Here is an 11,764-nt window from a genome sequence, read left to right as displayed (position 1 = left end):
TTCCTTCACTTCAGTTTCCAAGAGTTCTTGACTGCTGTTTTCTATGCCCTGAAGAATGACAATAGCTGGATGTGTTCTTATCAAGTGGGGAAAATGTGGCAAGAAATATTCCAACAATTTGGAAAAGGTTTTCATCATTAATGATACAATTCTTCTTTGGCCTCTTACATAAAGGAAAAGGAAAGACGGTGGAAACTACTTTTGGAAGAAAAGTTTCCCCAGGACTTCGAGAGGAGTTACTGAAGTGGACTGAGGGAGAAATAAAGGATAAATATTCTAGGTGGCAAATTGAGCCGATGGACCTGTTTCACTGTTTGTATGAGATTCAGGAAGAATAATATGCAAAAAGGGTAATTGATGATTTGCAGTCACTTATACTACTTCAACCTACCTATACAAAAATGGACATTCTGGCTATGTCCTTCTGTATAAAAAGCAGTCACAATCACCGGTCAGTGTCTCTGAAGTGTCAGCACCTACTTGGATTTGAAGAGGAAGAGCGAGCCTCAGCATTCATGCCACCAGCCTTGACACTTAATAAGTAAGTATATCCATATCTTTCCTCCAGTTTTTGGGCTTCCCAGACAATGGGCCTACTTGTTTATTTCATGTATTCAGGCACATGGTCATTTCTAGCATCATTAATAAATAAAAGTAATCATCTCAGTTATCTGTATTTTATATCAATCAGTATAATAAGGATTTATTGAATATTATGTGCCAGGCACTGTACTAGTCACTCTGTGTGTGTGTGTGTGTGTGTGTGTGTGTGTGTGTATTAGTGTTCATTGCCACTGTGTGGATGTGCTTTATAACTCTAAAGTGTTATGAACATGTAAGGTCATTAAGTTGATCATTGAGGACTGCTATTTTGGTGCAATGACCATTCTGGAAAAAGGCATAAATCTAACATTCAATTGGTTGTCACTCTTTTCTACATATACTTCATCACTGAGGCCTCAGGGAACTTCAGGTTAGTAAGGGGCAGAGGTACACTCCTATATTATCTTGCTATAAATCCTAGTCATTTCCACCAAAGCTTACAGCTTTACTGAAGTTGAAAGAGGCTTAGGTAAATTACTTTTATAATATGGACTCGGTATACTATAAAATACAGTCCTACCAGCTTACTGGCTAAAGAAGCAGAGAAGACTTATACTTGTGCTATCTAGAAAATGCTGTAAGTCTGTTCTCAATATTTGGGTTAAGATGGATAATGCCTCTCCCTTAGTTTTCAGGCCAGCTGAGGAGCAGGGGGCTGGAAGGAGAGGGGTCAGCAGAAAGCTTCACTTGAGGAATGAGGTAACTCAAGTTGTGTCACTTATAGTTGTATTTCTTGAGTGGGCAATAACATAAAGGTGGAAATGTGCATGGGGTATATGTGTTTGAGGGAAATGAGAGGGAGAGAGGCATTAACAAGGATTTGTATTTGGAACTAGAGGGGGAAGGAATGAGAAGTTAAATGGACTCAGAATTATGAAAGACCTTGGCTTACAAGGTCTTGACCAATTAATAACAGCTTTAATTCGGCTGTATATTATAAAGTAAAAAAGGAAAAGGACTGATACATTTGAAAAAGTTGAAACAGTGATGGAAGCAAAGGGTCTCCTGGTTCATTTTGGGTTTCCAGAAAGTCAACCTTAGATGGAGTCCTCCCCCATAACCCTTATTGCCTTTATTAGAGGGCTTAAAGTCTTACCAAAAATTTAGCCCAACATCCTCTTCCCCCAAGCACATCGGCTATGTAAGAGTTTACTATTAAAAACTTTCTTGGTTTTTAATTATTGTCATTAATTCTTCTATTAGTACCGACAACCAAGAACCAGTTATATTGTAAAGTTAGCTTGGGCAGGTCACTTGATGTCTCAGATAATGGACAAAATGATGGTTATAATGCTCGTTATTGGGTTAAAGGCCAGATAAGATAATTTGTGAAAATGAAGTACTTACCCCAGTGCCTGGTACATAGTAACATGGTTTTGGAGTCAGACCTGAGTAGTGACCTCAGTTCTGTACCTACCTATGTGACCTTGAGCAGATTACTTTTTGTGCCTTAATTTCCGTATCTGCAAAATGGGATAATGGCTCTTAAGATTTTACGAAGGGGTAAATTAGTACTACCAGCAAGATAACAAAAGCCAGATAAGCCTTTTACTTAAAGTTTTGTTTTAAATTACTTTTTCCCCCTCATTTCTTTTAGGTCCTTTCAACTGTGCAGTTTACCAGTCTCAGCTACACTTCCTCTGCCAAGCACTGTGTAATCCATACTGTAAAATCAAAGACCTGAGGTAAGTTGAACTTTGTTTTACACTCTTGGGTATTTGCAGTTAAAGATTAGGTTGCTAGAAATTGCACTCCCAGTTGACTGGAACTAAAAATAAAATGTAGCTAGTTTTCAGCTTCTCCACAGTGGAGTAACAAATGAAGAGATAGGCTACAGGTTTAGAAGGGGCAGGAAGGAGTCAGGCATGATCTCTGCCCACCCTTCTTGCCTTTTCCCCTTTTGTATGTTTTGCTGTATTGAGTAAGTGGAAGGTTGTAACACCTGAGAGAGAGATTTGGGTCTGCTGCCCTGCTTGGGTCTGCCACCCCACTTTCTTTTCCTCCAAGACTCCCCCTGCTCTCTCCCTTAGTTTTAGTTCAGTTGGGTCCTGTCCTACTCCATGCAGCTTGATGATCCTTTTCTCTCCCTGCATTCCCCACTTTCACCGCCTAGTTATTCCCCAACGCACCCAAAGGACCCCGCCCCTGCCCTGCCCTTCCATCCTCACTTCCAAGCACTTCGTCCACAACACAAACACACAAGCAGGTGCTCCCTTGTTTTCCCAGCCCTTTGCCATATAGATCAATGTCTGCTCTTCTTCTTTCCTCCTGTTTCAGAGGAAAAGGCAGCCCTTCCCAGCCACCCAAGCCAGTAAATTCACTTCACTGTTTTTGTGAACATTTATTTTACTTTCATAACACAGAAGTATATACAGAAATAAAAGGCCTCCACCCAACTGCCCCATACCCCATCCCACCCTATATCCCCATAACCTGCTGTCTCCTATCTCCTGACCCTGAGCCCACCCTCCCTAGGTAATACCTTGTTTGCTAAGTGTATATCTAAACCATTTTCTTTTTTCTTTCTTTTTTTTTTTTTTTTTTTGAGACGGAGTTTCGCTCTTGTTACCCAGGCTGGAGTGCAAAGGCACGATCTCAGCTCACCGCAACCTCCACCTCCTGGGTTCAGGAAATTCTCCTACCTTAGCCTCCTGAGTAGCTGAGACTACAGGCACGCGCCACCATGCCCAGCTAATTTTTTGTATTTTTAGTAGAGACGGGGTTTCACCTTGTTGACCAGGATGGTCTCGATCTCTTGACCTCGTGATCCACCCGCCTTGGCCTCCCAAAGTGCTGGGATTACAGGCTTGAGCCACAACGCCCAGCTTATCTAAACCATTTTCTATGCTTACATAAACATAAAACTCTAACATAAGAGAAATATAAATCCATAAATGTATAATATTCATCTACACACATAACTTTGGGGAGTTTTGTTTTACAAAAACGAAAGTGATCTTGTCATATTTTTTTTTTTCATTTCACAATACAGAGGCCATGCCTCCAATACAATATGCAGAATCTACCACATTCTTTCACATGCTGTTTGCATTTTCAAGGTTTCTTCAACTATCTCCTCCATGGCTCACATTTCTCCCGTATTCAAAAGAACCAGCTGGGTACAGTAGCTCACACCTGTAATCTCAGCATTTTGGAAGGCTGAGGTGGGTGAATTGTCTGAGGTCAGGAGTTCGAGACCAGCCTGGCTAACATGGTATCTACTAAAAGTACAAAAATTACCTGGGCTTGGTAGCTACTTGGGAGGCTGAGGCAGGAGAATCGCTTGAACGCGGGAGGTGGAGGTCGCAGTGAGCTGAGATTGCACCACTGCACTCCAGCCTGGGTGACAGAGCAAGACTCTGTTTCAAAAAAAGAAAAAAAAACCCTCCCTCAACTGAGTATCCCACTTCAACCCTTCCCTTCATAGCCAAGAGTCCTTGAGGAAGAGCCTCCCTCACTGATTCCACATAATCCTTACTCCTCACTTCTGCAGTTTGGCTTCTTCCCCTGCCACCCTCCTAGATCTGCTGGAAGATTCAAAGTAAATGCCAGACCTAGTGGATACTTTTCAGCTCCTGAGAGGGCCCCTCAGCCTCATTGACCTTTTTCTCCTAATTCTTCCCGTTTTGACTGCTCCTAAGTACCTCATTTTCCAACCAGGAACAATTTTGCCCTCTAGTGGACATGTGGCAGTATCTTGAGACATTTTGGGTTGTCACAACTGGGGCTGAGGGATGGGTGCTTTTGGCAACTAGTAGATAGAGTCTAGGAATTCTGCTAAATATCTTACAGTGCACTGGACACCCCCCTGCAAAAAAGAATTATCCAGTTCCAAATGTCAAGAGCACCGAGATTGGAAAACTCTGTTTTAGAGAGATATAAACAAGCACAAAGACATTTCTGAAAACTGCAGGCTAGGAATCTGGTTCTCAATCCTGATGATTGTCCATTCCCAAAAGGAGACAACCTAAAAATCATGTTTAGCTGCTGCAGAGATGTCCCAGGGTCGTGACAGATTCTCAGTCTCTATATACCCACAGGCCTTGGGCAATGTCCAGGGTTCCTCCAGTTGTGTCCCAGTCTGGTCCAGATGTAACTCCTTCCCATCCTTCCACCTGTGGGCAAAAACATAAATGTAGCCCCCATCAACAAAACTCACAGTCATCAGAGGGAGAGAAGACGACTAACCTGTCACCTACCCCTTTACCCTACCCATTCCTGTCCTCCTCCACCTCACATCTTCCCTCTGAAAGTTGATTTCCCATTGGGATATGTTTCTGTTCTATTCTACACCGAGAGCTTTGTAGCCAGATTTCCCTCCCACATTTATCATGGTGGTGGTTTGGGGGAGAGAATCTCTCAAGATGGTACCATGCTTTGGCTCATAGTCTAGACCAGTAAACCCTCTGAGCACTATCAGTTGCCGACTCACCTCCTTGGCAGTGGCAGGAATTCCCTTTTCAGATCTGACTGTCCCAAGTTCTACTCACTGGGGATTGGAAAGGATTCTCCTGCCATGGGGCCAGACAGTCAGAACAGTCTGTACCTACATGGTGTTGGTGTTTTCTTTAGGTGGGCCTAAGGAATTCTCTTGGGGTGGCAAATCTCTGCTGTGTTGATTTGAGTCAGGATGCACCTGGGGTTCATCCCAGGACTCTTTTGATTGTTTCTTGTGATATAACTCATTCAGAGCATGAATGAACTTCCTATCCAATTAATTCATGGAAACTTTTGAGATGCAGGAATCTCCACTGCTCACCACACCCTGATGCAACTCTCCAGTCATTCCCACTATTTTCTTTAATGGTCTTTTGTTCAAAATTGCTCTTTTGGTACAAACTTCTAACTTGGAAATAATCTGGTTTATCAGAACAAAAACTTACTCAAAGTAAAGGGTATCTGTGTAAAGTAGATTTTCATGTAGCACAACTACAGGGAGTTAAAAGTGGCTGGGCTGCCACTACTCTCCATCTCTCTGGAGTCACAGGATGAACTCCTCTGTGCCTGTCTGCTCCCTGAAACCTCATACTGGCATCCTCTAAAAAACACTTGACTCTGTAAAGCATGCAATTCTGTTCCCCCATAGTCAGGGCCGACCCTCAGCTGTGGCCTTGGTGTCCATGGCTCTGACCCTGGCCCCAACTCCAAGTGACCCACTGCTTCATTGCCCAACACCATTCTGACGACTGTGAAATCTGCCTGTCTGTTCACATTTTCTTTTTCTTTTTCTTTTTCTTTTGAGATGGAGTCTCCCTGCCTCCCAGACTGGAGTGCACTGGCATGATCTCCACTCACTGCAACCTCTGCCTCCCTGGTTCAAGCAATTCTCCTGCCTTAGCCTCCAAATAGCTGGGACTACAGGTATGTGCCACTACTCCCGGCTAATTTTTTTTTTTTTTGTATTTTTAATAGAGACAGGGTTTCACCATACTGGCCAGGCTGGTCTCCAACTTCTGACCTCAGGTGATACGCCCACCTCAGCCTCTCAAAGTGCTGGGATTACAAGCATGAGCCACTTGGTGTCTGTTCAGATTTTCTAATGTGAAAAAGTTCATTTGGCTCAGGATTGGTCAAATATCCACTCCTGCTCCAATTGTCTAAGGCCTGCATGGAGGGAGAAAGTGGTGTTACATACTGCCCAGGTCCACCAGACACTTAAGATAGGGAGCTAGAGAGACACACACAAATAAAAACTACAGTAGTTCTGGAGTGTTGACTACTAATCCTCTGAAATACAAAGGGAGTCAATAAAGCATGTCTCTACCTGCCCATCATCTACATCCTTCCCCCACAGCCCCACCTCCCCTGCATTGCCCAATCTTCCTACTTATCCCCTTCCCCCCTCACTTCACTCAGTCTCCCTCCCACCTCTCCCCTCTCCCCCACCTCTCCCCTCTCTCCCCTGAAGATTGATTTCCCATTGAGATATATTTCTGTTCTATTTACATATCTGAATTCACTGAGGCTTTTGCAGCCAGATTAGCCTCCCACAGAGGAAGCAATTTTCCCTCCGTCAAAAATTCACAGCTTTACACCACGGGCAGTCCCAGTCCCCGGGCCTGAGATGCACTGGAGGTCTTCTCTGCTGATGGGGTTCAGAGTCTCTCCTGTCTCTTGGGGGCTCTTGAGGGTCTATTCCTTGGGCCTCCACATCAGACCACAGGCTAGCATCAGAGAACCCCCAGTTGGAAGGCATCTGGGTTGGAACCCGTACTATGACCATTGCTGGTGGAGGGGGTGTAGTGGGTATGGCTGAGAAAGCAGACAAAGGACATGAGTATGAGTATGAGTATGTGAATGAGGCAGGGAGCTGGACAGCAATAGGCTCCAGTGAGGCTGTGGACGCAGGCCCAGAGAAATAAGACATGGGTGTTTGTACTGACCTGAGATCTTCCTCCTTCTGCCCCAACGGTGTAATTTGTCTGCTCCGCAGCTCCAAGAGGCTGCCTGCAGCCTCCTCCCAGTCCCTGCAAGGCCTCTGCCAGGACAGGCCCCGCCTCTGCATACCTCTCCTCTCCTCCTCCTCTAGCAGCACCAGCAGTAGCCACCTCTTTTTCCTGTTCATCTGCTCCTTCTGTCCAAGCCCCTCCAGCAGTGGCCAGGCCCGGCAACACAATAGCCTGTCCCTGTCCCTGGGGAGATGCCAGCTCCTGCAGAGAAGTGGACAGAGCTGAGACACGTTTTGGGGACAGGGCAGGGGTCTGGGTGGGTTGGGGCAGGGCACGGGCACTGGGCAAGGACCATTCAGGGGATCTTACAGCACGTAAGAGCTTCCATCTCAGCATGTCCCGCTCTCTCTGCACCTCCATAAGGCGGGTCTGGGTCAGCTGCAACTGGAAGGTCGCCTCATTGCATTCCATCTCCTGCTTTTCCTTGAGTTTCGTCAGGTTTGAGGCCAAGACCAGCGCAGCTGATCTGTGCAGTTTGACTAAGTTTTGCAGCCGCTGCACCCTGCGGTTTTGTAACTCTGCCTGCCTATGGGCGAAGTGCACCGCCAAGGCCAGGCTGCCCCAGGTGCAGGCCTCTTTGACCTCGCTGGGCACCTCGCGGTTCTCCAGGATGGCCCTGAGCTTGTCTTCCACCTCCTCCCAGGATAAGGATATATTCTCGAGATAGAACTCGGGGCCTTTCGGGTGTCTGGCCATCTTCTCGTTGATGAATGCCACCACGTTGCCGTGCCGGAACCCACTACTGGGGTCCTCAGGTCTCAAGGCCATGGTCGTCTAGGGGCTTAAGTTTCGCTAGACCTGTGTGGATGGGGCAACCAATAGGTTCTTTCCCTCTCCCTTACCCCTCCCCTCATCAGTCTTCTCCCACCTTATTCCTGCCCTCACCACCCCCCCGCCCCCGCCTCCTGCACAAGACCCTCCTAATGGCCCTCTGACCGGCTTGTCCTACCCTAGGATACCTCCCACCACGCCTCACCTCTTCAGCCAGGAGCCAGAGGAAGTACAGGCCAACCTAGCTGCCTAACACACCCGAAGAAAGAAGGGTGCCTCTCTCCTCCTAAGTCTGTGCAGAAAGAAAGCCTCAGGGCCAGCCTTCGAGGCACTTACTCTGGGACTGTTCCAATTTCCAGAGACTCTAGGGGTGAAAGGGAATGAGTGAGGAAGGCCTCTACCATTCCATTGGGATGTAAGGAAACCCACCACATGGTTGGGAGCCCTTGAAGGATGAAAGAAACAGGAGTGGTCCGGAGAGACTTAGAACTAAAAAAAAGTGAAGTATTTGTGAACAGGTTGAAGTCTCATCCCTCCCCACCATAATGGTTTGTCCCATGGGGGGGTAGTTTCGCCCCCCACCTGGAATATTCGCGAACAGGAAACGGCCCCAACCCCCCAGTTGCCCTCGGAAGAGGATGGAGCTAGGGGAAGAGCTTATCACCTATTGACTCAGGACACCACAGACACCCTAACAAATGCTGGCCCTGCCTTCGTCCTCCAACTCCTCTTTCTCCACCTTCTTCCCATCCCCGCTTCTCCCACTCGTCCCCGACTGAAACGTTTTGAATTATCCATCTCCCATCTTTCCTTCCCTCGACTACAGCATTTGACATCTGGTCAGCCTCCTGTCCTACCCTGTCATCAGAGGAATATATGAATATTTCTCTTAAAACCTTCAGCCAGGCGCAGTGGCTCACGCCTGTAATCCCAGCACTTGGGGAAACTGAGGCGGGCAGATCACGAGGTCGGGAGATCAAGACCATCCTGGCTAACATGGTGAAACCCCGTCTCTACTAAAAATACAAAAAATTCGCCGGGTGTGGTGGCATGCGCCTGTAGTCCCAGCTACTCGGGAGGGTGAGACAGGAGAATCACATGAACCCAGGCGACGGAGGTTGCAGTGATCTGAGATTACGCCACTGCACTCCAGCCTGGACGATACAGCAAGACTCTTGTCTAAAAAAAAAAAACAAAAAAACAAAAAAAACCCAAAACAGAAACAAAAGCACACTGTCATCCTAGCACTTTGGGAGGCCGAGGCGGGCAGATCACTAAGTCGAGAGATGGAGACCATCCTGGTTAACATGGAGAAACCCCCGTCTCTACTAAAAATACAAAAATTAGATGGGCATGGTGGCGCGTGCCTGTAGTCCCAGCTACTTGGGAGGCTGAGGCAGAAGAATCGCTTGAACCCAGGAGGCGGAAGTTGCCGTGAGCCGAGATCGCGCCATAGCCTTCCAGCCTGGGCAACAATAGTGAGACACCATCTCAAAAATAAATAAATAAAATTATTTATATTTTTCTCTATTGTAAAATTGTTTATAATAAACATGTATTATGTTTTTCAAAACTGAAAAAAAGTTTCTTCCGGTAACGGCTGATCATTTTAAATAATTTTTAAGTACTTGGAAAGTACTTCTATAATTCCACCCTTCTTTCAACATGACTGATACACCTGTTAATAGTTCATTATATAGTCTTTTAAGATAGGCCATAGCAAGCCATTTTTAGTTTTTCAAACGAAGCATCTCTCTCTTCCCTCCTGGCCCTTGCACAGGCCGCTCTGTGCATGCACGAATTGCCCCTCATCCCATCCTGCTTTTTTTACTCCCATTCTCTTCATTCACCTCCTATACAAGTTCTATTCCCCTTTCATGATAGTGCTCAGACATTTCTTCCTCTTGTATTTCCTGATTCTCCAGAACCTACCTCAAGCTAGGCTGAATTCTGCAACCTTTCTGTGTCCCCATAATAACTTGTGCAAATGACTGGCAGTATTTTTCACACTGTATTGTAATCTGTGATTTTCTCGTTTTTCTCCATCAACTGGGCATTTCTTGAGGGTGTAGTATATGTCTTAATTATCTTTGTGTTTTCAGCATCTAGAACAGTAGTAAGCACCCAATATATATTAATTATTGAATGAATTGAAATAATTTATTACACCAGCAAGGTGCCAACAAATACCTTTAATGATATCCCTATTTTCTTTATTTTTTTTCTGAAATGTCTTTTTTCTCCACACAGACTGATTTTCTGTCACTTCACAGCGTCTTGTGGTAGGGACCTCTCCTCAGTATTTGAAACCAACCGTTATCTGACAGATTTAGAATTTGTAAAAAGTACTCTTGAAGATTCAGGAATGAAGCTTCTGTGTGAAGGATTAAAACATCCCAACTCTGTATTACAGACATTGAGGTGATTGGTAGCAGGATAATTTGTTATTTGATACTCTTATTTTGGGGGGTCAGTTTCTATTTTTGTCAGGGAAGAGCATGAATATGGTAATGAGGTCATTCTTCCGTTCTCTAAAGGTTGTACCGGTGCCTTATCTCTTCTGCTTCTTGTGGGGCTCTCGCAGCTGTTCTTAGCACCAGTAAGTGGCTCACTGAGCTGGAATTCAGTGAGACAAAACTGGAAGCTTCAGCTTTGAAGTTGTTCTGTGAAGGCTTAAAACATCCAAATTGCAAATTACAGAAGCTCAAGTAAGTTCTGTTAGTTTTTATTCTGCAGGAATATTTGAAAAATATGCAACTCAAGACGGATGTCTTAGGGTCAAAACACATTTGAAGGAGTCATGAAGAGGAGGAATAAAGGTGGCAGCTCCTAAAATTTCTGTGTAATAAGTTTAGGAAGAGAATTTTCATTTTAAGTGGAAACATTATCAGTAACAATAATAATAACTCACACTTAGCAATTACTGTGTACTAAGCATTGTGCTGAGTATGCACGGATTCTGTTAATCTGCACAACAGCTGTGAAAGGTCCAGATTGTTATTTGTATTTTTGCAGATGAGGAAATGGAGGAGGTCCGATGTCATTAAGCTAAAAGAAATATGACAGAGGTCCAATTCAAAACCCAGATGTATCTGACTTCAAGTCCATGATAATCACATTAATTAAAAAAAAGTGTTATGTTAGTCAGTGTTCTCCAGAGAAACAGAACTTTGTGTGTGTGTGTGTGTGTGTGTGTGTGTGCACGCGCGCGCGTGCATGCATGCATGTGTGTGTGGGAGGGCAGGTAGTGAGAGAGCCAGAAATAGATTTACTTTTAAAAATTGGCTTACGCAGTTATGGAGACTAGCAAGTCCAAGATCTGAAGGATAGGCCAGCAGGCTAGAGAATTGGAAAAGGGCCAGTTTTGTGGTTCGAGCCGGAAGGTTGTCTGGTGGTAGAACTCCCTTTTCTGAGGAAGTCAGTCTTTTTCTATTAAGGCTTTCAACTGACTGGATGAAGCCAAATCATATTATGGAGGATAATCTACTCAAAACGGGCTGATTAAAAATGTTAATCTCATCTAAAAAGTACTTTCACAGAAACATCTAGAATAATACTCGACAAAATATCTGGGTACCATGGCCTAGCCAAGTTGACATAAAATTAATTATCACGATATATATGTGGGATTTTGTTAAAGCAAAAACTGTTTAGCATTCAAGTGTTCTGAAATCCACATTGAAAACTCATTTTATGCAAAGTAACTCTATTTAAAATTTCTAAATTGGGGAGATATAAGTGCATCTCTTTATGAGCTCTCTTCAAAGTTGAGTTTATAGTCTTTAGAAAAAATGTAAAGATTTGGCCATGCACGTTAGCTCACGCCTGTAATCCCAACACTTTCGGAGGCCGAGTCGTGCGGATCACGAGGTCAAGAGATTGAGACCATCCTGGCCAACATGGTGAAAGCCGGTGTTTACTAAAAATACAAAAATTCGCTG

At 44.8% G+C, this 11,764-nt stretch overlaps 2 protein-coding genes across 2 annotated transcripts in view; one reads left to right on the top strand and one right to left on the bottom strand.

Annotated features, from left to right (window-relative positions):
• Nucleotides 1–535: 535 nt before the first annotated feature.
• Nucleotides 536–11,764, top strand: part of LOC101052170 (ribonuclease inhibitor) — a 28,556-nt gene continuing 17,327 nt past the window's right edge. The window contains exons 1-3 of the mRNA XM_074392091.1: nt 536–541; nt 2,201–2,288; nt 10,361–10,531. The gene's annotated coding sequence lies outside the window, so the exon portion shown is untranslated. The remainder of the gene's footprint in view (nt 542–2,200; nt 2,289–10,360; nt 10,532–11,764) is intronic.
• TEX13B (testis expressed 13B) lies at nt 6,558–7,820 on the bottom strand. The gene is made up of 2 exons (XM_003935875.2): nt 7,362–7,820; nt 6,558–7,253 (listed from the first exon to the last, which is right to left on the bottom strand). Exons 1-2 carry the CDS (start codon nt 7,818–7,820, stop codon nt 6,774–6,776), a joined length of 939 nt encoding a protein of 312 aa, XP_003935924.1. The 3' UTR covers nt 6,558–6,773.

The sequence above is a fragment of the Saimiri boliviensis genome, chromosome X (assembly GCF_048565385.1).
Source record: "Saimiri boliviensis isolate mSaiBol1 chromosome X, mSaiBol1.pri, whole genome shotgun sequence".
Lineage (NCBI taxonomy): Eukaryota > Metazoa > Chordata > Mammalia > Primates > Cebidae > Saimiri > Saimiri boliviensis.
This window is presented reverse-complemented; position numbering and strand designations above follow the sequence as displayed.